The sequence below is a fragment of the Silurus meridionalis genome, chromosome 18, assembly GCF_014805685.1.
Source record: "Silurus meridionalis isolate SWU-2019-XX chromosome 18, ASM1480568v1, whole genome shotgun sequence".
In the NCBI taxonomy this organism is placed as follows: Eukaryota; Metazoa; Chordata; class Actinopteri; order Siluriformes; family Siluridae; genus Silurus; species Silurus meridionalis.
The window spans coordinates 25,295,084-25,320,470 of NC_060901.1; the positions used below are offsets into that span (position 1 = coordinate 25,295,084).

The 25,387-nt window shown below is 40.7% G+C and overlaps 3 protein-coding genes across 4 annotated transcripts; all 3 read right to left on the reverse strand.

Annotated features, from left to right (window-relative positions):
• Positions 1-5,064: 5,064 nt before the first annotated feature.
• Positions 5,065-24,897, reverse strand: LOC124401682. The gene is given in 18 exon segments (XM_046874113.1): positions 5,065-5,687; positions 5,827-5,886; positions 6,255-6,414; positions 6,503-6,736; positions 6,870-6,965; positions 7,248-7,398; positions 7,400-7,970; positions 14,909-15,157; positions 15,718-15,877; positions 15,966-16,199; positions 16,372-16,431; positions 16,694-17,186; positions 22,463-22,661; positions 23,265-23,406; positions 23,495-23,652; positions 23,655-23,727; positions 23,839-23,934; positions 24,236-24,897. Coding segments are annotated over 18 exon segments (4,266 nt in total). The 5' UTR covers positions 24,836-24,897; the 3' UTR covers positions 5,065-5,157.
• Positions 14,312-17,310, reverse strand: LOC124401405 (tripartite motif-containing protein 16-like). Its single transcript, XM_046873699.1, has 6 exons — positions 16,694-17,310; positions 16,336-16,431; positions 15,966-16,199; positions 15,718-15,877; positions 15,289-15,348; positions 14,312-15,157 (listed from the first exon to the last, which is right to left on the reverse strand). Exons 1-6 carry the CDS (start codon positions 17,282-17,284, stop codon positions 14,628-14,630), a joined length of 1,671 nt encoding a protein of 556 aa, XP_046729655.1. The 5' UTR covers positions 17,285-17,310; the 3' UTR covers positions 14,312-14,627.
• Positions 21,663-23,381, reverse strand: LOC124401449 (tripartite motif-containing protein 16-like). 2 transcript variants are annotated; one of them, XM_046873791.1, is made up of 3 exons: positions 23,248-23,381; positions 22,819-22,878; positions 21,663-22,661 (listed from the first exon to the last, which is right to left on the reverse strand). In XM_046873791.1, exons 2-3 carry the CDS (start codon positions 22,862-22,864, stop codon positions 22,096-22,098), a joined length of 612 nt encoding a protein of 203 aa, XP_046729747.1. In that variant the 5' UTR covers positions 22,865-22,878; positions 23,248-23,381; the 3' UTR covers positions 21,663-22,095. The 2 variants fall into 2 exon arrangements, with proteins under 2 accessions (XP_046729747.1, XP_046729746.1); XM_046873790.1 differs by lacking the exon at positions 23,248-23,381 and having other exon boundaries at positions 22,819-23,135.
• Positions 24,898-25,387: the final 490 nt, after the last annotated feature.

The following is a 25,387-nucleotide window of genomic DNA, read 5'->3' on the forward strand; positions in this document are numbered from 1 at the left end:
GGTAAATCTTTCACTTTTTATACCCCAAATTTACTTAAACGTACATATTATTCTCAAACTTCTCCCCCTTACTACTTTACATACACTAATTATTTTGCGAGTTTTTGCATATCCCACCTTTTACTTACGTGTTTTCTGGTAAGTTTATACCTTTTCTTGGTAAAATGCCACCCCTTTCATTTACCTCCATACATTTCTAATTTACATGTACCATAAACCTCTGATGGTGACCTTTCCTTCTTGTAAAAATTCCCCTGATCATGCATTTTACCACTTAAAAACAACCCCAATTTTCACCCTTTTGTTTTGTTTGCTTGTTTTTTTTTCCATTCCTTGCAAGAATTCCCTTTTCTTTTCATATACTGCCTAATCCCTTTATCCTCCCATAGTAAAATCTTAGATTAGATTTTCTGTATTCTTAGCTTTGTATTAATTTAATTGATTTTTCCAGTATTCATCTTAGTTTGTGCTTTTTCTACAATTTTTATCCGTGCAAAATATTTCTATTTTCTCTGACTGCATCTTTATGAGTTTCCTGTCCTGAACTTTTTCTAAATCAAATTTAGCCTATATCTTAACTATAAGATTCCTTAGCGCTTCCTGAATGTTTGTGTGTCTTGGTCATTGAACATCTTATACTACTCGTTTTCATTAACTGATGATGTGTAAGTTCTGTGCCTGATGCTTCATGGCACTTCTCTTTTATAAGATTTTGTATACATATATAGATTTTTTTGTATTTTTCCTCCTACTTAAGATTCTAATTTGATTATATGGATTATATGTGCATGAATGCAGTTTGATTATAGTTAGAGCATGTTGCCTGCAAGTTGCTCGGTGCATTGGCTGCAATGCCCATAAGATAAGATAAGATAAGATATACCTTTATTCGTCCCACAGTGGGGAAATTTCTCTGTTACAGCAGCAAATAATAAATAAATGCAAATATATAAAAGATTAGACACATACTACAGTATACAGTATATACACAACACAATGTATAAATACAAATAAGGAAAAAAGTAGGTATTGCGGTGGTATTGCACACAGGTGGTATTATTACACAGTTAAACAGTAATACCAGTGTGTATTATGGTGACTGGTTTACTGGGAGCAGCTTTGATTGTAAAGTCCAATAGCAGCAGGGAGAAAAGACCTTCTGTCACGCTCCTTCAGACACTTAGGATGTAACAGTCTGTCACTGAAGGAGCTGCTCAATGATGAAACACTGGTTTCATACAAGGGTGAGAGGCGTTCTTCAGCAATGATGATAGTTTTGCTACCATCCTGCTTTTCTCCCACCTCCTGTACAGTTTCCAGGGGAATCCCCAGGACTGAGCTGGACTTCCTGATCAGCTTGTCTAGTCTCTTCCTGTCTGCAGTAGAGATGCTGCTGCCCCAGCAGACCACTCCATAGAATATGGCTGAGGCCACCACAGAGTCAAAAAGGTCTTCAGTAGCTCTCCCTACACTCCAAAAGACCTAAGTCTCCTCAGCAGAAAGAGTCTGCTCTGCCCTTTCTTATAAATTGCCTCAGTGTTGTCTGTCCAGTCCAGTTTGTTGTTTAGATGAACATCCAGGTATTAGTAAGAGTCCACTCACAATGTCCTTTCCTAAATGTTCACTGGTGGTAATGATGAAGTGTGTTTGTGCCTACGGAAATCCACCACCAGTTCTTTGGTTTTCCCCGAGTTTATCTGGAGGCAGCTCCGTTAGCACCAGTCCACAAAGTTCTGTATAAGTCCTCTATACTCCCTGTCATCATCCGTGATCAGACTGACGATGGCAGAGTCATCAGAGAACTTCTGCAGGTGACAGGTTGCTGAGCTAAACATGAAGACTGCAGTGTAGATGGTGAAGAGGAACAGGGCTAGAACCGTTCCTTGTGGGGCTCCAGTGTTGCAGACAATCATGTCAGACTCACAGTCACGAGTCCTCACATACTGTGGTCGGTCTGTGAGGTAGCCTGGGGGGGTCCTCCATCTTCCTCCTGTAGCAAGCTTTTCCTTCCCTGGTCTTGTTTCTCGGTTCTCTCTGTACAGTTTTCAGCTCTTCTTTGTTTCCTGTTAAAAACCCTCTTCTTCTCTAAGGAGAGTCTTTACATCAGGGTTGATCCACGTTTTGTTGTTGGGAAAAAAACTTACAGTCCTGGTAGTGCCAGGCGAAAGAACGTGCCGGTAAACCGAAGTGAAATCCACAAAGGTTTTTAATAAAAAAAATAAAGAGCAAGGCAGAAAATGGCAAAACCGCAACGAAACTCCAGGTTAATTAACCCTGGTGAAAGCTATGGTTAGACAAAATACACAGAGTCCTATAAACAATGATAAGCTTAACAGAGTGCTTGAATTGTCCGACAGTGTTCCTTAGCCTGAGCTGTAGAACGGACAATGAGCTTGTGGAGGAACGGGGTGTAAGTAGCGTGCAAACTGATGAGGGCCAGTTGTAGCTGATTAGTAAGTGGGAGAGCTGCTTGGAGTGATAGGTGGAGGTGTGGCTGGTGGATCCCTGACAGGTGGGTACAATATTCTCCACACAAAAGTTAATGTAATCAGTTAAACAGTCTGTTATACTGTCAATAACCTCCCCATGCGGATTGCACAATTCCTCCCACACAGTTGTTATATTATGATTATAATGATAATTTGTGCATATTTAATCATGCATTTTCCACACTCTATATCCATTATATTATTTTTTTTTCATTTTCCCTTTCTTTTCACCCCTTCTTTCATTAGCTTCTAATGCATATTTACCTCCTGGGACGACTTGTTGGAACTTGTGTGCATCCCTCCTTGCCTTCCACTGTTCATACCCACAGGTCCTTCCTATTTCTCAGGACCTGACACCGTTGTTCTCTCAACTTTTTCTCCCCCAGCAAGTCGTTTTTAAATTTACTTTCTTCTCTAGGCTCCAACTTCGTCTACCAGCTTCACCTGCTCTTCCAGGCTTTAAAATATAAGTGTGACATGTGTATGCACGATTAAGGATGGTGATAATATAATGTCTGCTGCGCTTTTATATACATCTCTAACTAATTTTGCCTCTTTAGACATGGTTATATAATTTTTATGATCTCTCCTCATACACTGAGTTCTCTGTGAAGCTGAGTATTATACTATATTAATGCTGAAAAAAATACCCTGTGTTTTCTAGCCTCGCTAATCCGCTTGTTGTTGTTAAAATTTTGCACACTCTGCAAAACTGCACCTGTTATTCTCTAATACTATTCTCCAATAAACCGATCATACTCATCACAACTACCTTTATTTAGTTTTTATTATTGTGGTATTCTACTCTATTTTTATAACTCAAACTAGCTACCTTTCTTGACAGCATTTTAACTTTGTTATTGTAATTGATGCTATCAAACAGGGCTGGAAACAACCTGCAAACAAAATGGCACACAGTAGGAGCTTACTCAGACAATTACACACAAGTAGCAGTGATAAGCTTTAATTTAAGACTTACACACTTTTCTCATACATATGTTCCTGTGACATTAGACTGCATACTCTTCTTGTTTAATGTACAGCTGTATAGTGTACTGTATCCACTTGTATTCATAGCCAACGTGTGTTACATCAGCAGTGTATCTTACTGCAACATGTACTGCAAACAAGTTCAACACAGAGATCACCATCAAATTTCCTGTACCCTCGTGTACCTGATCACTGAAACACAATTCTAACACCGATTCTGACTGAAACCAGATTCTGATTCATTCTGATTCTGATTCAGCAAAAATTCTCAATCTGATTGATTCTAAATTTATTTGGCAAAAAAATTCTGAATAAAATGTTGGAAATGGAAAATAAACGACTTGTTGCTTCTTTATTTAAAATATTATTTTAATAAAAAAGTTTCTACTTTTCATGAAACAATATCTGTTATTTCTAATATTTCATTTTTGATCACATAATCTAACTGTACCACAATAAGGCAGATAGAATCCAGCGTATAGAGGCTGAGTGAATGTGGTGTGGAGTCTGTGGAGGAGCTTCATCGTATCAGAGACGCTGTAGAAGGACAGAGTTCCTGCACTGTGATCCACATACACTCCTATTCTGGAGGATGATGAAACTTTCAGATCAGTCTTAATGTTGTTGTGATAGAAATAAATATGCAAATGTGCTCGATTGATCTTTCTGACAGCTTTTTTTTTTGGTATCCAAATGAGTCCAGCAATGATGTACGAATATGCAAATGAAATCATGACGACTTGCAAAGACCCTCTTAGCGGGTCTTAAACGTTCCCCTTAAAAATACTGCTTTACCGTGAGAGACATAAAAGCCGATATTTATACAAACATGACGGTTGAACTCAATAACAGGTTCAATGTTATTATATTATTATTATATAACTAGAATACGGAAACCTTAAGATTATGCTAGCTGACTAGCAACAACAAGCGGGTGCGTTTCTTAAATTAACATTAATTAAAGCCCCTCCTTTATATAAATAATAAATATCCAAATTGACGTTTAACACCAGATATTTTGAGTCCACTACAATGTTTCTAGCAACACCGCCATTCTGGTTTAAAATTGGTATTTGGACAGGATTATAAAACAACATATAACTCTGTAATTTTCACATCCTGCATTAGATTTATATTTAGCGCTTTTATTACATTTCAAGTACAATTAAACAAAACTCATTACAGCACAACTGTCAGAAGGTTCAGGTTATAGGATCCGAGGCAGATGCAAAGAGAGCAGCGCGTGCAGAGCTGAATCGGGAAGTCGATTCATGGAGTCGATTCATGGAGCCGGAAAGGGAAAACAGGCGCGGTCGGGAAGCCGGAGGACAGAAAGGTTAGGACAGAATCAGGTCAGAAACAAAAGGACAAACAAAACAGAGATATGCTGGAGCGTGATCAGGGCAAGCCTAAAGACAATCTGGCACTGTCTGGAGGATTCTGGCGTCCTTATAAGTGTTAGAAAATTAGACGCCATTTCCGTGCAGCTGGTTGGGAGGGGACGTGTCCTCGGTGATTGAGGCGGCAATGCCGGAAGTGCTCAATGATGGTGACGTGCACTTTGCCAGAAGACGAGGAAAAGATCTAACAAATGAACATTTTAATGACATTCTGAATGAAGCTTCACATACAAAAAACGTTGCTTATTTTAATTGAAACTTAGGGTACAAATGTTTTATTACGGATCACATAATCTCACAGTTGTTCTGTAAGAGTTCAGCCAGAATCCAGCGTATAGAGGCTGAGTGAATGTGGTGTGGAGTCTGTGGAGGAGCTTCATCGTATCAGAGACGCTGTAGAAGGACAGAGTTCCTGCACTGTGATCCACATACACTCCTATTCTGGAGGATGATGGAACTTTGAGATCAGTTTTAACTTTGTTGTGCCAGAAATTAACAGAAGAAGAAGAACACTGCAGACTCCAGGACTGATTGTTGCCTCCAAACCAACACTCATCACCCCATCCTTTCCTTCTGATATCTTTATATGAGACTGATATGAACACATAACCATCACTGCTCCACTCCACCTCCCAGTAACAGCGTCCACACACACTCTCTTTACTCAACACCTGACAGTAGGAGTTAAATCTCTCTGGATGATCAGAGTACGGCTGCTTTGTCCCACTGTGTGTCACCACTTTGTTCTTCTCAGACAGAATGAGGTAATAATTTACTGTGTTGGGATCCAGAGTCAGATCACAGAAATCTAAACACATGAACAATGGAAATGTGTCAGATATTAAAAATATATTAAAACTTATACTGAAGATGGAGAGTGAGATGTGTGTGTGTGTGTGTGTGTGTGTGTGTGTGTGTGTGTGTGTGTGTGTGTGTGTTACACGTACAGTACAGAAAATCTTCTCTGCTCTTTGGTTCTGAGGGTAAAATCATCTGAACTGCTGCAGCTGTGGAGAAACAGGAGACATATTTTGATGAAGGAAATGAGCTGCTTTGGTAATTAATCACTACTGAATAAATGTTATGAATGAATGATGTTGTTTATGTGACTTATGAACTCTGTCACTCTCTCTTTGTAAGAAAGGAGGAATAAATGTATGTGTGTCCTTTATTAATAGTTGAGTAGCTGAAAACACTATAAATACAGGAGTAATAAGTGTAACTGCATCTAATGATCATTCCAGTGGAGAAGAACAATAACAGTAAGTTCATATAATCATATAAAATCATTATTGTGTGTTTTGGGGAAATGTTTCTGTCTCTCGTCATCATGCTGCAGGAAAGTAAAGATTCCCAGCAGGACAATTTCTCTCACCATGTTCATGAATTATGATGAATTTCTCCTGGCAGAGTTCCTCAAATCTCTTTTTCAGATCAGAGACTGATTTCCTCACTCTATCAAATGAGAGATGTTGATGGACAGTGATGCTGGGTGAGTCCTCACATCCAGAAGATACACTGAGAGACTGGAAACTCTACAGAGAGAAAGAAAAACATCATGGAGAAGGAGAAAGGTGGAGAAATATACATGTGACTATATAGACTATACACACTTTGTGTTACCTGGAGGAAATGGATGTGATCGTGTGTGTGTGAAAGCTGCTCCAGCTCAGTGATTCTCCTCTGAAGATCAGAAATCTCCTGCTCCAGTTGCTCCAGGAGTCGTTCAGCTCGACTCAGTTCAGCCTTCTCCTGATCTCTGATCAGCTCCGTCACCTCCGAGCGCTTTTTCTCCATGGAGCTGATCATCTCAGTAAAGATCTTCTCACTGTCATCTACTGCTGTCTGTGCACTGAGCTGTTAGGACACACACACACACACACACACACACACACACACACACACACACACTCTTACTGGGACTCTAAATGACTCGATGTCTATGTTGTGTGTGTTTCTAGGAGCAGCTCCGTCTCTGCTCACTGCTCACCTTTATAATGTTCACAGCCTGTTTCAGCTCCTGCACCTTCTTCTGCTTCTCCTGGATTCTCTGCTGGAATTTCATCTGCTCCTCCTTCAGCTGAGTCTGTAAACAGTTATAGTTATTTAGATATTATTATTCTCCTGCATCTCCCCCTGCTTTATACATGAGCTCTCACACACACACGGCTAATGTTGTTCTAACTGTCATAGGAGAAATCAAGTCCAGTTATACTGATACACACGACCTAGTGACCTTCAAACATGGCTGTCACGGACTACAGACTTTAGACCTCAAGCACATTCCAATGCTCTCTCTCTCTTTCTTACACACACACACACACACACACACACACACACACACACACACACACACACACACACACACCTGTTTTTCAGATCGTTCTGCTGCAGCTGCAACTGTGTCATGTCCTCTGTGTTCATGCATCGTACACAGATAACAGATGAAGCTTTGGTCGGTACGACAGTAGATCTCCAGGACTTTATCATGCTCAGAGCAGATCTTCTCTTGTAGATTTCAGAGGCTTGATTAACTTGTGCTTCTTCCAGGAAGGAACTTCATAATGAGGTTTCAGATGAGTTTCACAAAAGGAGGCCAGACACATCAGACACGACTTGACGGCTTTGTGTTTCCTCCCGCTACAGAAATCACATTCCACATCTCCAGGTCCAGCGTAACAGTGAGCAGGAGAAGCAGCTCGGACTTCAGTCTTCTTCAGTTTCTCCACCACTTCAGCCAGCATGTTGTTTCTGTGTAGAACAGGCCTTGGAGTGAACGTGTGTCTGCACTGAGGACAGCTGTAGACCCCCTTCTGATCCTCCTGATCCCAGCAGTCATTAATACACACCTTACAGAAACTGTGACCACACGGGGTAGTCACTGGATCCTTCAGGAGATCCAGACACACTGGACAGCTGAACTGATCCACTGAAAGCTGATCTACTGAAATACTGGCCTCTGCCATTTTAATAAACTCACCCACAGACACAGAGAGAAACAGTGCAGGAAGGAGACTCTTTGAGTTTCTTTTTCTCCGAAGTGAGAAGTCACTTCCTGGTTGTGTAACAGAGGAGGAGCACAAAAACAGAGCTCATGACCTTCCGCTTTTAACCGTTTCATTAACAAAATAGTTTTAGAGCAAAAGAAAACCAAACCACATTCAATTGTAGATTTGTTGGTGCACAACTTACATCCAATTCCCAAAGCATTTATTCACAATGAGAAACTTTTACACACAAACAATGAACTGATATAATTATATCTCACAAAGATGAGTTTTTATAAAGATAAATACTTACTTTAAGAACAACCGGCTCAAATCTTACACCACAATTACCACAACTGGCACATAGCAATGTAATTAACACAATGTAGTGATGCACTACATCTACATGATTATGCTACAGAGTAGAAAGATACTCTCTTTTTTTTTTCCCCAGGTAGGAGACTTTCTTCTTTCTCCTGCCAGAATTGAACATCCCAAACAATTCCAGCATATACTCCTCAGCATGGGATTGAAAATACAAGTTGCGTCTATGCCATTACCAGTGCTAGATGATTAACTAGTTTTTTGTTGTTAGCAATTTATATTGTACAATGCAATTCAGCCACTGCAGTTTAGTTGCTAAAGTCCCAAAACAATGTATAAAAACTTCTATCCACTATTGTTAGTGTTAAGATGGGCCTCACACTGGTTTCTCATCATGTGATTGGGATCTTGGCAGTTCCAGCATCTTGCTCCTCTCGGTGGTTGATAATTTCTTGGTCTTGGTTGAAACATTCCTCCTCTTCCTCTGCCTCTTTCTTGTCCCCACCCTCCGTTTTGTTGATTTGTTGGATAGGCCATCATTGTTTGTCCCACAGGCATTAGTTGCTGATTTCCTTGATCTGGTGTGGTTTGACCAGCTGGATCCTGCTGCGCCGGTCGTTGGTGCCATCATGACTGCTGCTTGTTTAGCTGAAATTTTCTCTTCTTTGCGTTTTTCTTGATTTTCTTGTTTGCTCCGTGTTAGCTCTCCGAGCTGTGCTTTGTGCAGCAATGTTATTAAATCTTCTGCTGCTTGTTTAGTTGCTTCCTTCTTTTTCCTATGCATTTCCACAGCATGTGTGACATTTGCCTGGAAAGATGCCCAGGGCATGGCATTAAGCCCTACAACTGATTCAAGCTTCTCTTGTACTTCACTTGGAAGTGCCCTCTTCACCATTATCCTGAACAATGTGATGTTAGCCGTTGTCTCATCCCATGCTGACCCCATCTCTTCAGCCCAAGCTTTCTGTAACCTAAGGATGAAGGCAGCAGCTCCCTTTTTTCCGTCTATTTTCAGGTTTTCCACCTTGGTTGGATCAGATTGAGTTGGGTATGCGGCTCGAAGTGCGTTCCATACGTCATTTCCTTTCGATCCAAATGACCAGCGATCATACCTTTGATTTTTCTCCTAGTTGTGCTTGATCCAATATTTCTATCATTTTAGCTTTTCCCAATGACTGTGTCAAAATTGCCTTGATATCTCCCATGGCCAGCATCTGACCCATAGTTTGTTCTTCAAAACGTGTTATCCATCTTTGTGCTCCTTCACATATGTTAGGCAGTCTGCGTATCAGTCCCGTAAGATCCATGAATGACCATGGTGTGTATATTGGTTCTGTTCCTTTTATAATGACTGGCATTTGCAAAGGTTTTTGGTGTTTGGGACTTATCTCTTCTTCTTCTTCCGTGTCTTCCTCTTCATCATCGTGATTCCTTCTCTGTACTTGTGACCTTGTTATCCTGCGTTCGTGTGGAAAATCCATTATCGTTTCTCTTGTTGTTTTCCGACTTTTCTCTCTCCCATTCTTTACACTGTTTTTTGGCTGATTCATTGATAGTTGAAGTTCTAGCTTATCAAGATATTGTTGGCATTGGTCCATTGTTTCCATGCTTTTCTGTTCTGCTCTCTGCATCTCTGCCTTGAGTTGGGCGTTTTCGTGTTGGTATAGCTTCACCTTTAATTGATGATTTTCACCTGTCACTTTTGTTATGATCTCCTTTGTATGGTCCATTTCCCTTCGAGTGTCTTTTAGAATCTCTTCCATTCTCTCTATCCTCTCTTGGGTGTTTGCCAGTTCTTGTCTGTTTGCTGCATTCTCTCCTTCATGAAGCGTCATTTCTTCTTGCAGAGTTTTCACCTCCGTGTGCAGTGGATCACTTTTCCGTGGCATTTTGGGTGTCATTTCCAATATTCCGTGAACATGCACTTTTTCCCCTCTTTCTGGGTTCAGGACAACAAACTCTTCTTCATCCCTGCATTCTTCTCCTGAGTTCAAATCTTCTTTACTTACATTCTTGTTTCTGATGTCTGGAAGAGATGTGGCTTTGCTTAATCTTTTTGTACCTTAGGGTGCTTTCACACCTTACATGCCTTCGTGGTTGCTTTTTCTGGCGATGTCTTTGATTCTGGTTATACTCGGGTGGTTCTAGTTCCTCTCGCTCTCTCTCCCATTCTTCAGGTGCGATATCTAGATCATAATCATGTTCATAGTCATAGCTTTCTTCATTGCTGCTTTCTTCATCATCTCCCTCCTCCTCATCAGGATTCTCTAATAGCACTCTGTTTGTTTGTCTTGTTCTTCCCTTGTTTATCTTGTTATCTGAAGCTGGGAGTTCCATCCTCCCTTTAATCCGTCCTCCTGTTATGTCTAGTTGTATGTCATGATATTCTTTCTTTTTTTCTATTACTGGGTAGATGCCAGTTACCTCATGCTTCTTTACTTCAGAAAAAAACACCGCCATATTAGCCATATCTGGCCCTTTTCCCTCTTTACTTCCTATTCCCTTCTCTGTCCTTTCTCTGTGTGCTTTTAGCATTTCCCCTCATGTTCAAACCACTCAATGATGTCTAATTTCCTTCTTGTCTTTTCCTTTTTTCATTTCTCCCCAATATCTTATTGGGGAGAATTAAATGTTTCCTCTTCTGGCCACTGCAGATCCCCAGTTGTCAGGTCTTTCCATTTTTTCATGTATGTTTTGATCTCCTTTTCAGCCCCTTTATGCCTTAAATTGATCACATCCACAGGTGTGATTGTGGATTCCTCCGCACTCATGATGCACCCTTGTCTCGCTCTGTGTGCCTCTCTACGGTGGCCTGGGTTTTCTATTTTTCGCAGACCACTTTAGATAGACGTTTATCCGTCTCACTGTTTTACAAGGTCGTTTTGGATTTTTGCGGCTCTTCCATTTAACGAGTTGATTTTATCGACCAGAATTGAGGTAGCTGCACCTCTTTCCCACAACACCTCTCTAGGTTCTACTACAACAGTTGCTGTCAGTCCCGAGCAATAATTAGATTGTTCGGGTACTTCTGCATTTAATTCTATCAATGGTTCCTCGTCTTCACTATTTGGGTCTGCTATGAAATCAAACAGGTGTATCACTGCTTGACCAGGTTTAGGGGCTTCCACTAGGGTGCGCAATACTGGGCTTAACAGTTGGGGTTTCCAGATGCTTTTTATTTTTTTCATACCAGTCTTCCTCTGGGAATATCTGGTGTAACACATCTATGCCATGTAAACGTGTAATAGCCCACAATTGATCTTGTATCTGCTTCTCTGTCTGTCTCCTCTCTATACCGTTTCTATCTTTATATGTCCTTTCGTCCCAAAAATGAGTTCTAAATCCGTTCGTTTCTGTCTTTATGTCAAATCCATACATTATTTTGCTATATTCCTTTTATTTTATTTATTTAGTTGTTTCTTCGTTTGTTCGCACTGTGTGTGTACGAGTGTGTGTGTGTGTGTGTGTGTGTGTGTGTGTATGTGTGTGTGTGTGTGTGTCAGCGAGCGAACACTATGTGTGTGCTATGCTCCGTGCGCCTATGCGCATGCGCGCCCCTCTGTGTGCGTGCGTGTATACAATGCTATTTTATTAATAATACCGATATGCAAATAATATGAGTATAATTACAATCTCAGCATCTTCCCAATCAGCGCAAGCAAACAGCAAGCAATAGCAAAAACACAAGCATACATATAAATTCACAGGCGAAACATCAGCACACATAGAAACACAATTTTCAATCCAGCTTTCACAACCACGCTTTTCACAAACAATATGACAATAAAGCTTTGACACAACTGCAGTTAACACAACGTACATGTACACACGGCCATCACTTCATCTCAGTAATCTCAATACCTTCTCAATAACTCAAATAACCTCGGGTCTCACCCCGTACTCGTTACGGTGACTCTCCCAGCCTTTACTCTTATACTAGCAACTCACGACCTTTTAAATGTACCCTTTCCACACCAGGTTACGAATCTGGATCCCCTAGTAAAGACCTATGGTATCTTTCCTGTTTTTAGACCATATGAGAAGTGTTATCTTCTCACACCGGGACTTGAACCCGAAGGCTTCACCTTTGGGTTTACACGATTTCGGTCTACATAGTCTGCAACCTATTAGACCATATGGAAAGTCTGACGGACTAAGGTACACATAATTAGCCGTAGTTCTACGTGGGTCCCACCCTGCGTCTTTATACGCAGAGACTCTCCAACTCACAACTTATTCACGTGGGTCCCACCCTGCGTCTTTATACGCAGTGACTCTCCACCTCACAATTTTATTTCACATTTGCTTGTTCTCATCCAACACTAGTTTTTTTCCCACCCAATAGTTCTTTGACCCTAGGCCAGCAGTCTATACCCTCCCCGGGGCCGGCAACCTCATGGGCATACAGTTACTAATCACAGACTTTGAGTATAACAGGTGTCTGCTTACCTTTTTCTATGAATCTTGTTGCCAGCGGCTGCAGCCCACAGGATGCTCGGTCCCCTGTTCAGGTTTTCGACCTTTGCGCTGACCTTTAGGGCCCCACGTAGCCCTAATGCTACTTGCTATCCTACTTTTATTGAATGTAGCTATATCAGTGTATTAGATTGTCTGTTTACATGTGCTTGACTATATTACTCTAATTTGATAATTGCACGTGCCCAGGTTATACTTTATTTGTGCATTCTGAACTGATTGTTACATAGTGTGTAGAATCTTCTCTTGAATGTGTGTTATTCTTGCATGCACCTCGCAGTTTATGCTTTTGTCACTGTGATTTTACCCTGTTTAACATCTTATCTCTGTTGGTCTCTTTTACTCAGCTCCATCACGCAGACGTTCTGGAACATTTCCTAAGAGTGGTCTTCGCAGACAATATCGCCAATTCCAGCTCTCCTTACTTGCTACTGAGATTGCTCGATTTATCGAACATCTTTCTAGCCCAACTGTTCCAGAGAATCCCTGTTTACCTCCTCGCATCGTGCAGAGCACCTCTACGCGTGACATGAGCACACAGACCTCACCTGACCTCTCTGCTACCTTTAATCAACAGACCCAAACTTATGATGACGACTTGGGATGGCACCTGCTTCCTGAAACAATACCACAGTTTTCTCCCTGTCCCTCATGCTGGTCTCCCACTGATTATTCTCCTACTTCTCTGGTCGCTCTGCCCGGTTACCTTGCTCCTATGCCCTCGCCTGACTCTGAGCCAAAATACTCCTTCATGTCTTCTGCAGCTGCAGAAGCCCACAAGCTTTTCTATCCCAATAAACATGCTTAACCTCCCTCAATGCTGTCTTTGTTCTTTGTCTATTCAACACACTCATAACATCAGTCAGACTCTATTCTACTCACACACATAAATGCCTTATTATTACTTTTTTATTTACTTAGACTTGGTGTAAATAGAGGCTTGATTAACATATAGGCTACATAGGTTTTATCAAACTACTTCTATTGTATCTAATATGTTCTTCATTGATTATTAGGTTAATTTTGTTGGATTAATATTAGTTTGATTATAACACACGCTAGATAAGGTTGATTAAAATATTTTTCTCGACAGTACCAGTGCCAACTGGATCCCACTACATGTGGAGTTTTGACTTTGGACCTCCTGGAGTGTTTAAAGGCTCTGGCATGGAGAAGCTGATGTTGGTTCTGTGATGATCGCAAATGTTAAGCTATTTTATGAGTTGCTTATTAGCTCTTATAACCACAAATGACAGTGTAAGACTGTAGAAATAACATTACTCATAATCACACACTCCAGTGCTCATGTTAGTTCTCACTCTCCAGTGTTCTGTAGTGTTTAAAGTCTATAATCACACTCTTGATGTCACCCAGATGAGGATGAGGTTCCCTTTAAATCTGGATTCTCTCAAGGTTTCTTCCTAATGACGTCTAAGGGGGTTTTTCTTGTCTCAGTCACCACGGCTGCGCATCAGGGATAAATACACATCGTTCACCTTCACTGATAAATTCTGTAAAGCTGCTTTGAGACAATGTCGTGAAAAGCGCAATAGAAATAAACTTGACTTGACTTTAATGTACAGCTGTATAGTGTACTGTATCCACTTGTATTCATAGCCAACGTGTGTTACATCAGCAGTGTATCTTACTGCAACATGTACTGCAAACAAGTTCAACACAGAGTTCACCATCAAATTTCCTGTACCCTCGTGTACCTGATCACTGAAACACAATTCTAACACCGATTCTGACTGAACCAGATTCTGATTCATTCTGATTCTGATTCAGCAAAATTCTCAATCTGATTGATTCTAAATTTATTTGGCAAAAAAATTCTGATGGAAAATAAAATGTTGGAAATGGAAAATAAACGACTTGTTGCTTCTTTATTTAAAATATACTTTTAATAAAAACGTAAAGTTTCTACTTTTAATGAAACAATATCTGTTATTTCTGATATTTCATTTTTGATCACATAATCTAACTGTACCATAATAAGGCAGACAGAATCCAGCGTATAGAGGCTGAGTGAATGTGGTGTGGAGTCTGTGGAGGAGCTTCATCGTATCAGAGACGCTGTAGAAGGACAGAGTTCCTGCACTGTGATCCACATACACTCCTATTCTGGAGGATGATGGAACTCTGAGATCAGTTTTAACGTTGTTGTGCCAGAAAGTAACAGAAGAAGAAGAACACTGCAGACTCCAGGACTGATTGTTGTGTCCAAACACACACTCAATACCCCGTCCTTTCCTTCTGATGTCTTTATATGAGACTGATATGTACACATAACCATCACTGCTCCTCTCCACCTCCCAGTAACAGCGTCCACACACACTCTCTTTACTCAACACCTGACAGTAGGAGTCAAATCTCTCTGGATGATCAGAGTACGGCTGCTTTGTCTTTCTAAATGTAACCACTTTGTTCTTCTCAGACAGAATGAGGTTATAATTTACTGTGTTGGGATCCAGAGTCAGATCACAGAAATCTAAACACATGAACAATGGAAATGTGTCAGATATTAAAAATATATTAAAGCATGTACTGAAGATGGAGAGTGAGATGTGTGTGTGTGTGTGTGTGTGTGTGTGTGTGTGTGTGTGTGTGTGTTACACGTACAGTACAGAAAATCTTCTCTGCTCTTTGGTTCTGAGGGTAAAATCATCTGAACTGCTGCAGCTGTGGAGAAACAGGAGACATATTTTGATGAAGGAAATGAGCTGCTTTGGTAATTAATCACTACTGAATAAATGTTATGAATGAATGATGTTGTTTATGTGACTTATGAACTCTGTCACTCTCTCTTTGTAAGAAAGGAGGAATAAATGTATGTGTGTCCTTTATTAATAGTTGAGTAGCTGAAAACACTATAAATACAGGAGTAATAAGTGTAACTGCATCTAATGATCATTCCAATGGAGAAGAACAATAACAGTAAGTTCATATAATCATATAAAATCATTATTGTGTGTTTTGGGGAAATGTTTCTGTCTCTCGTCATCATGCTGCAGAGAAAGTAAAGATTCCCAGCAGGACAATTTCTCTCACCATGTCGAGGGATTTTGATGAAATCCTGCTGGCAGAGTTCCTCAAATCTCTTTTTCAGATCAGAGACTGATTTCCTCACTCTATCAAATGAGAGATGTTGATGGACAGCGATGCTGGGTGAGTCCTCACATCCAGAAGATACACTGAGAGACTGGAAACTCTGAAGAGAGAAAGAAAAACATCATGGAGAAGGAGAAAGGTGGAGAAATATACATGTGACTATATAGACTATACACTCTTTGTGTTACCTGGAGGAAATGGATGTGATCGTGTGTGTGTGAAAGCTGGTCCAGCTCAGTGATTCTCCTCTGAAGATCAGAAATCTCCTGCTCCAGTTGCTCCAGGAGTCGTTCAGCTCGACTCAGTTCAGCCTTCTCCTGATCTCTGATCAGCTCCGTCACCTCCGAGCGCTTTTTCTCCATGGAGCTGATCATCTCAGTAAAGATCTTCTCACTGTCATCTACTGCTGTTTGTGCACTGAGCTGTTAGACACACACACACACACACACACACACACACACACACACACACACACACACTTTTACTGGGACTCTAAATGACTCGATGTCCATGTTGTGTGTGTTTCTAGGAGCAGCTCCGTCTCTGCTCACTGCTCACCTTTATAATGTTCACAGCCTGTTTCAGCTCCTGCACCTTCTTCTGCTTCTCCTGGATTCTCTGCTGGAATTTCATCTGCTCCTCCTTCAGCTGAGTCTGTAAACAGTTATAGTTATTTAGATATTATTTTCTCCTGCATCTCCCCCTGCTTTATACATGAGCTCTCACACACACACGGCTAATGTTGTTCTAACTGTCATAGGAGAAATCAAGTCCAGTTATACTGATACACGACCTAGTGACCTTCAAACATGGCTGTCACGGACTACAGACTTTTGACCTCAAGCACATTCCAATGCCTCTCTCTCTTTCTTACACACACACACACACACACACATACACACACACACACACAAACCTGTTTTTCAGATCGTTCTGCTGCAGCTGCAACTGTGTCATGTCCTCTGTGTTCATGCATCGTACACAGATAACAGATGAAGCTTTGGTCGGTACGACAGTAGATCTCCAGGACTTTATCATGCTCAGAGCAGATCTTCTCTTGTAGATTTCCAGAAGCTTCGATTAACTTGTGCTTCTTCCAGGAAGGAACTTCATAATGAGGTTTCAGATGAGTTTCACAAAAGGAGGCCAGACACATCAGACACGACTTGACGGCTTTGTGTTTCCTCCTGCTACAGAAATCACATTCCACATCTCCAGGTCCAGCGTAACAGTGAGCAGGAGAAGCAGCTCGGACTTCAGTCTTCTTCAGTTTCTCCACCACTTCAGCCAGCATGTTGTTTCTGTGTAGAACAGGCCTTGGAGTGAACGTGTGTCTGCACTGAGGACAGCTGTAGACCCCCTTCTGATTCTCCTGATCCCAGCAGTCATTAATACACACCTTACAGAAACTGTGACCACACGGGGTAGTCACTGGATCCTTCAGGAGATCCAGACACACTGGACAGCTGAACTGATCCTGAGTTACTGAAATACTGGCCTCTGCCATTTTCTTAGTGATCTGCAAAGTTTCTGTTTCTCTGAACGGAAGCAGTTACTTCCTGGTTGTGTGTGTAAGAAAGAAAAAGGAGGAGCACAAAGACAGAGTTCATGAACATTAACCATTTCATGGGGTTACAATTGCTTCCAGGGCAAAATAAAACCTGAAACCTGGATCATATAATATTCTAGATTGTCTCCAAACGTGTAAACGAGTCCCTGCACAAGTTACACCCATTTTCCATGGCATCTATACAGAATTAAATAACTGACCTCTTTATTGAAATTACATTATTTTATGTATTTGATAAATCTCTGTACATTTACAGTTTGAGATGTGTTGACCAGGACATCCAGAGCTGGATTTCATTTTGAACCAATGGTGGCAGCACAAAATGTTCTTAAAACCCTTCCTAATCAGTCATCCAAGGCAGTTTTATACTAAGGTAGAGTGACGACACTAATATTCTTTATTTATCACAGGGGGATGTGCCACAGGAGGACGTGTAAACCCAAGAACCCAAGAAGGGGGACGTGTGAACCCATTTCCCAATTTCATCTCATAATGTAGGTACAAAATCACAAAGTCTTTACTAATGCAAAGATGAAGCTCTGGTGCCTTTAAACTTTTTCCCTTTTCATTATCGTGTGTTTCTGCCATGAATGAAATCTATATTTTCTGCTACAAAGCCACGTTAGGATATTTAAAGAAGCTCTTAATGAGTGAGTAGAATCAGCACATTTGGAGCAGTAATGAGCACAACATATTTTCTTCTTGAGTAATTTATTCCTTTATCACTTTATTGCAGTCAATACAACCCGGTCCTAGAAGGCCTTTCAGGAGTGAGATTTCTTAACATCAAGACACCCGTCAGTTATCAAGTGCGAATTCACGTGGTAAATCTTTCACTTTTTATACCCCAAATTTACTTAAACGTACAAATTATTCTCAAACTTCTCCCCCTTACTACTTTACATACACTAATTATTTTGCGAGTTTTGCATATCCCACCTTTTACTTACGTGTTTTCTGGTAAGTTTATACCTTTTCTTGGTAAAATGCCACCTTTCATTTACCTCCATACATTTCTAATTTACATGTACCATAAACCTCTGATGGTGACCTTTCCTTCTTGTAAAAATTCCCCTGATCATGCATTTTACCACTTAAAAACAACCCCAATTTTCACCTTTTGTTTTGTTTGCTTGTTTTTTTTCCATTCCTTGCAAGAATTCCTTTTCTTTTCATATACTGCCTAATCCTTTATCCTCCCATAGTAAAATCTTAGATTAGATTTTCTGTATTCTTAGCTTTGTATTAATTTAATTGATTTTTCCAGTATTCATCTTAGTTTGTGCTTTTTCTACAATTTTTATCCGTGCAAAATATTTCTATTTTCTCTGACTGCATCTTTATGAGTTTCCTGTCCTGAACTTTTTCTAAATCAAATTTAGCCTATATCTTAACTATAAGATTCCTTAGCGCTTCCTGAATGTTTGTGTGTCTTGGTCATTGAACATCTTATACTACTCGTTTTCATTAACTGATGATGTGTAAGTTCTGTGCCTAATGCTTCATTGCACTTCTCTTTTATAAGATTTTGTATACATATATAGATTTTTTTGTATTTTTCCTCCTACTTAAGATTCTAATTTGATTATATGGATTATATGTGCATGAATGCAGTTTGATTATAGTTAGAGCATGTTGCCTGCAAGTTGCTCGGTGCATTGGCTGCAATGCCCATAAGATAAGATAAGATAAGATATACCTTTATTCGTCCCACAGTGGGGAAATTTCTCTGTTACAGCAGCAAATAATAAATAAATGCAAATATATAAAAGATTAGACACATACTACAGTATACAGTATATACACAACACAATGTATAAATACAAATAAGGAAAAAGTAGGTATTGCCGGTGGTATTGCACACAGGTGGTATTATTACACAGTTAAACAGTAATACCAGTAAGTATTATGGTGCCTGGTTCACTGGGAGCAGCTGTGATTGTAAAGTCCAATAGCAGCATGGAGAAAAGACCTTCTGTCACGCTCCTTCAGACACTTAGGATGTAACAGTCTGTCACTGAAGGAGCTGCTCAACGATGAAATGGTTTCATACAAGGGGTGAGAGGCGTTCTGCAGCAATGATGATAGTTTTGCTACCATCCTCCTTTTCCCACCTCCTGTACAGTTTCCAGGGGAATCCCCAGGACTGAGCTGGACTTCCTGATCAGCTTGTCTAGTCTCTTCCTATCTGCAGTAGAGATGCTGCTGCCCCAGCAGACCACTCCATGGAATATGGCTGAGGCCACCACAGAGTCAAAAAAGGTCTTCAGTAGCTCTCCCTGCACTCCAAAAGACCTAAGTCTCCTCAGCAGAAAGAGTCTGCTCTGCCCTTTCTTATAGATTGCCTCAGTGTTGTCTGTCCAGTCCAGTTTGTTGTTTAGATGAACATCCAGGTATTAGTAAGAGTCCACTCTCACAATGTCCTTTCCCTAAATGTTCACTGGTGGTAATAATGAAGTGTGTTTGTGCCTACGGAAATCCACCACCAGTTCTTTGGTTTTCCCCGAGTTTATCTGGAGGCAGCTCCGTTAGCACCAGTCCACAAAGTTCTGTATAAGTCCTCTATACTCCCTGTCATCATCCGTGATCAGACTGACGATGGCAGAGTCATCAGAGAACTTCTGCAGGTGACAGGTTGCTGAGCTAAACATGAAGACTGCAGTGTAGATGGTGAAGAGGAACAGGGCTAGAACCGTTCCTTGTGGGGCTCCAGTGTTGCAGACAATCATGTCAGACTCACAGTCACGAGTCCTCACATACTGTGGTCGGTCTGTGAGGTAGCCTGGGGGGGTCCTCCATCTTCCTCCTGTAGCAAGCTTTTCCTTCCCTGGTCTTGTTTCTCGGTTCTCTCTGTACAGTTTTCAGCTCTTCTTTGTTTCCTGTTAAAAACCCTCTTCTTCTCTAAGGAGAGTCTTTACATCAGGGTTGATCCACGTTTTGTTGTTGGGAAAAAAACTTACAGTCCTGGTAGTGCCAGGCGAAAGAACGTGCCGGTAAACCGAAGTGAAATCCACAAAGGTTTTTAATAAAAAAAATAAAGAGCAATGCAGAAAATGGCAAAACCGCAACAAAACTCCAGGTTAATTAACCCTGGTGAAAGCTATGGTTAGACAAAATACACAGAGTCCTATAAACAATGATAAGCTAAACAGAGTGCTTGGATTGTCCGACAGTGTTCCTTAGCCTGAGCTGTAGAACGGACAATGAGCTTGTGGAGGAACGGGGTGTAAGTAGCGTGCAAACTGATGAGGGCCAGTTGTAGCTGATTAGTAAGTGGGAGAGCTGCTTGGAGTGATAGGTGGAGGTGTGGCTGGTGGATCCCTGACAGGTGGGTACAATATTCTCCACACAAAAGTTAATGTAATCAGTTAAACAGTCTGTTATACTGTCAATAACCTCCCCATGCGGATTGCACAATTCCTCCCACACAGTTGTTATATTATGATTATAATGATAATTTGTGCATATTTAATCATGCATTTTCCACACTCTATATCCATTATATTATTTTTTTTCATTTTCCCTTTCTTTTCACCCCTTCTTTCATTAGCTTCTCCTGCGAGGCATACCTTGGGCCAGCGCCCTATGTGTGGTGCATGTGGCCGCCACTACTTACTGGCCACGGTGCATATTTACCTCCTGGGACGACTTGTTGGAACTTGTGTGCATCCCTCCTTGCCTTCCACTGTTCATACCCACAGGTCCTTCCTATTTCTCAGGACCTGACACCGTTGTTCTCTCAACTTTTTCTCCCCCAGCAAGTCGTTTTTAAATTTACTTTCTTCTCTAGGCTCCAACTTCGTCTACCAGCTTCACCTGCTCTTCCAGGCTTTAAAATATAAGTGTGACATGTATGCACGATTAAGGATGGTGATAATATAATGTCTGCTGCGCTTTTATATACATCTCTAAATAATTTTGCCTCTTTAGACATGGTTATATAATCTTTATGATCTCTCCTCATACACTGAGTTCTCTGTGAAGCTGAGTATTATACTATATTAATGCTGAAAAAAATACCCTGTGTTTTCTAGCCTCGCTAATCCGCTTGTTGTTAAAATTTTGCACACTCTGCAAAACTGCACCTGTTATTCTCTAATACTATTCTCCAATAAACCGATCATACTCATCACAACTACCTTTATTTAGTTTTTATTATTGTGGTATTCTACTCTATTTTTATAACTCAAACTAGCTCCATTTTTTGACAGCATTTTAACTTTGTTATTGTAATTGATGCTATCAAACAGGGCTGGAAACAACCTGCAAACAAAATGGCACACAGTAGGAGCTCACTCAGACAATTACACACAAGTAGCAGTGATAAGCTTTAATTTAAGACTTACACACTTTTCTCATACATATGTTCCTGTGACATTAGACTGCATACTCTTCTTGTTTAATGTACAGCTGTATAGTGTACTGTATCCACTTGTATTCATAGCCAACGTGTGTTACATCAGCAGTGTATCTTACTGCAACATGTACTGCAAACAAGTTCAACACAGAGTTCACCATCAAATTTCCTGTACCCTCGTGTACCTGATCACTGAAACACAATTCTAACACCGATTCTGACTGAAACCAGATTCTGATTCATTCTGATTCTGATTCAGCAAAAATTCTCAATCTGATTGATTCAAAATTTATTTGGAAAAAAAATTCTGATGGAAAATAAAATGTTGGAAATGGAAAATAAACGACTTGTTGCTTCTTTGAAATATTATTTTAATAAAAATGTAAAGTTTCTACTTTTCATGAAACAATATGTCATTTCTAATATTTAATTTTTGATCACATAATCTAACTGTACTATAATAATGCAGATAGAATCCAGCGTATAGAGGCTGAGTGAATGTGGTGTGGAGTCTGTGGAGGAGCTTCATCGTATCAGAGACGCTGTAGAAGGACAGAGTTCCTGCACTGTGATCCACATACACTCCTATTCTGGAGGATGATGAAACTTTCAGATCAGTTTTAATGTTGTTGTGATAGAAACTAAGATAAGAAGAAGAACACTGCAGACTCCAGGACTGATTGTTGCGTCCAAACCAACACTCATCACCCCGTCCTTTCCTTCTGATGTCTTTATATGAGACTGATATGAACACATACTCCTCACTGCTCCTCTCCACCTCCCAGTAACAGCGTCCACACACACTCTCTTTACTCAACACCTGCTCATAGTAGTCAAATCTCTCTGGATGATCAGAGTACGGCTGCTTTGTCCTACTGTGTGTCACCACTTTGTTCTTCTCAGACAGAATGAGGTCATAATTTACTGTGTTGGGATCCAGAGTCAGATCACAGAAATCTAAACACATGAACAATGGAAATGTGTCAGATATTAAAAATATATTAAGGCATGTACTGAAGATGGAGAGTGAGACGTGTGTTTGTGTGTGTGTGTGTGTGTGTGTGTGTGTGTGTGTGTGTGTGTGTGTGTGTGTGTGTGTGTGTGTTACACGTACAGTACAGAAAATCTTCTCTGCTCTTTGGTTCTGAGGGTAAAATCATCTGAACTGCTGCAGCTGTGGAGAAACAGGAGACATATTTTGATGAAGGAAATGAGCTGCTTTGGTAATTAATCACTACTGAATAAATGTTATGAATGAATGATGTTGTTTATGTGACTTATGAACTCTGTCACTCTCTGTTTGTAAGAAAGGAGGAATAAATGTATGTGTGTCCTTTATTAATAGTTGAGTAGCTGAAAACACTATAAATACAGGAGTAATAAGTGTAACTGCATCTAATGATCATTCCAGTGGAGAAGAACAATAACAGTAAGTTCATATAATCATATAAAATCATTATTGTGTGTTTTGGGGAAATGTTTCTGTCTCTCGTCATCATGCTGCAGAGAAAGTAAAGATTCCCAGCAGGACAATTTCTCTCACCATGTTCATGAATTATGATGAATTTCTCCTGGCAGAGTTCCTCAAATCTCTTTTCAGATCAGAGACTGATTTCCTCACTCTATCAAATGAGAGATGTTGATGGACAGTGATGCTGGGTGAGTCCTCACATCCAGAAGATACACTGAGAGACTGGAAACTCTACAGAGAGAAAGAAAAACATCATGGAGAAGGAGAAAGGTGGAGAAATATACATGTGACTATATAGACTTTACACACTTTGTGTTACCTGGAGGAAATGGATGTGATCGTGTGTGTGTGAAAGCTGCTCCAGCTCAGTGATTCTCCTCTGAAGATCAGAAATCTCCTGCTCCAGTTGCTCCAGGAGTCGTTCAGCTCGACTCAGTTCAGCCTTCTCCTGATCTCTGATCAGCTCCGTCACCTCGAGCGCTTTTTCTCCATGGAGCTGATCATCTCAGTAAAGATCTTCTCACTGTCATCTACTGCTGTCTGTGCACTGAGCTGTTAGGACACACACACACACACACACACTCTCTTACTGGGACTCTAAGAGACTCGATGTCCATGTTGTGTGTGTTTCTAGGAGCAGCTCCGTCTCTGCTCACTGCTCACCTTTATAATGTTCACAGCCTGTTTCAGCTCCTGCACCTTCTTCTGCTTCTCCTGGATTCTCTGCTGGAATTTCATCTGCTCCTCCTTCAGCTCAGTCTGTAAACAGTTATAGTTATTTAGATATTATTTTTCTCCTGCATCTCCCCCTGCTTTATACATGAGCTCTCACACACACACGGCTAATGTTGTTCTAACTGTCATAGGAGAAATCAAGTCCAGTTATACTGATACACACGACCTAGTGACCTTCAAACATGGCTGTCCTGAACTTCAAACTCAAGCACATTCCATTGATAATTTTAATACTGAGACTTAGGACTGACACACACACACACACACACACACACACACACACACACACACACACACACACACACACACACACACACACACAAACCTGTTTTTCAGATCGTTCTGCTGCAGCTGCAACTGTGTCATGTCCTCTGTGTTCATGCATCGTACACAGATAACAGATGAAGCTTTGGTCGGTACGACAGTAGATCTCCAGGACTTTATCATGCTCAGAGCAGATCTTCTCTTGTAGATTTCCAGAGGCTTCGATTAACTTGTGCTTCTTCCAGGAAGGAACTTCATAATGAGGTTTCAGATGAGTTTCACAAAAGGAGGCCAGACACATCAGACACGACTTGACGGCTTTGTGTTTCCTCCCGCTACAGAAATCACATTCCACATCTCCAGGTCCAGCGTAACAGTGAGCAGGAGAAGCAGCTCGGACTTCAGTCTTCTTCAGTTTCTCCACCACTTCAGCCAGCATGTTGTTTCTGTGTAGAACAGGCCTTGGAGTGAACGTGTGTCTGCACTGAGGACAGCTGTAGACCCCCTTCTGATCCTCCTGATCCCAGCAGTCATTAATACACACCTTACAGAAACTGTGACCACACGGGGTAGTCACTGGATCCTTCAGGAGATCCAGACACACTGGACAGCTGAACTGATCCACTGAAAGCTGATCTACTGAAATACTGGCCTCTGCCATTTTAATAAACTCACCCACAGACACAGAGAGAAACAGTGCAGGATGAAGACTCTTTGAGTTTCTTTTTCTCCGAAGTGAGAAGTCACTTCCTGGTTGTGTAACAGAGGAGGAGCACAAAAACAGAGCTCATGACCTTCCGCTTTTAACCGTTTCATTAACAAAATAGTTTTAGAGCAAAAGAAAACCAAACCACACTCAATTGTAGATTTGTTGGTGCAAAACTTACATCCAATTCCCAAAGCATTTATTCACATTATTCACAATGAGAAACTTTAATAAGTGAAAAGCCTTTTACACACAAACAATGAACTGATATAATTATATCTCACAAAGATGAGTTTTTATAAAGATAAATACTTACTTTAAGAACAACCGGCTCAAATCTTACACCACAATTACCACAACTGGCACATAGCAATGTAATTAACACAATGTAGTGATGCACTACATCTACATGATTATGCTACAGAGTAGAAAAATACTCTCTTTTTTTTTTTCCCCAGGTAGGAGACTTTCTTCTTTCTCCTGCCAGAATTGAACATCCCAAACAAT

Excerpts from the sequence above, each read along its gene's own strand:
- LOC124401449 (XM_046873791.1), bottom strand. The coding sequence starts at position 22,864 with ATGATTTTACCCTCAGAACCAAAGAGCAGAGAAGATTTTCTGTACT. Across the intron at positions 22,662-22,818 it reads CAGAGAAGATTTTCTGTACT|ATTTCTGTGATCTGACTCTG; the intron begins GTACGTGTAACA and ends TCATGTGTTTAG.
- LOC124401405 (XM_046873699.1), bottom strand. The coding sequence starts at position 17,284 with ATGGCAGAGGCCAGTATTTCAGTAACTCAGGATCAGTTCAGCTGTCCA. Across the intron at positions 16,200-16,335 it reads AGGCTGTGAACATTATAAAG|CTCAGTGCACAAACAGCAGT; the intron begins GTGAGCAGTGAG and ends TGTGTCTAACAG. Across the intron at positions 15,158-15,288 it reads CAGAGAAGATTTTCTGTACT|ATTTCTGTGATCTGACTCTG; the intron begins GTACGTGTAACA and ends TCATGTGTTTAG.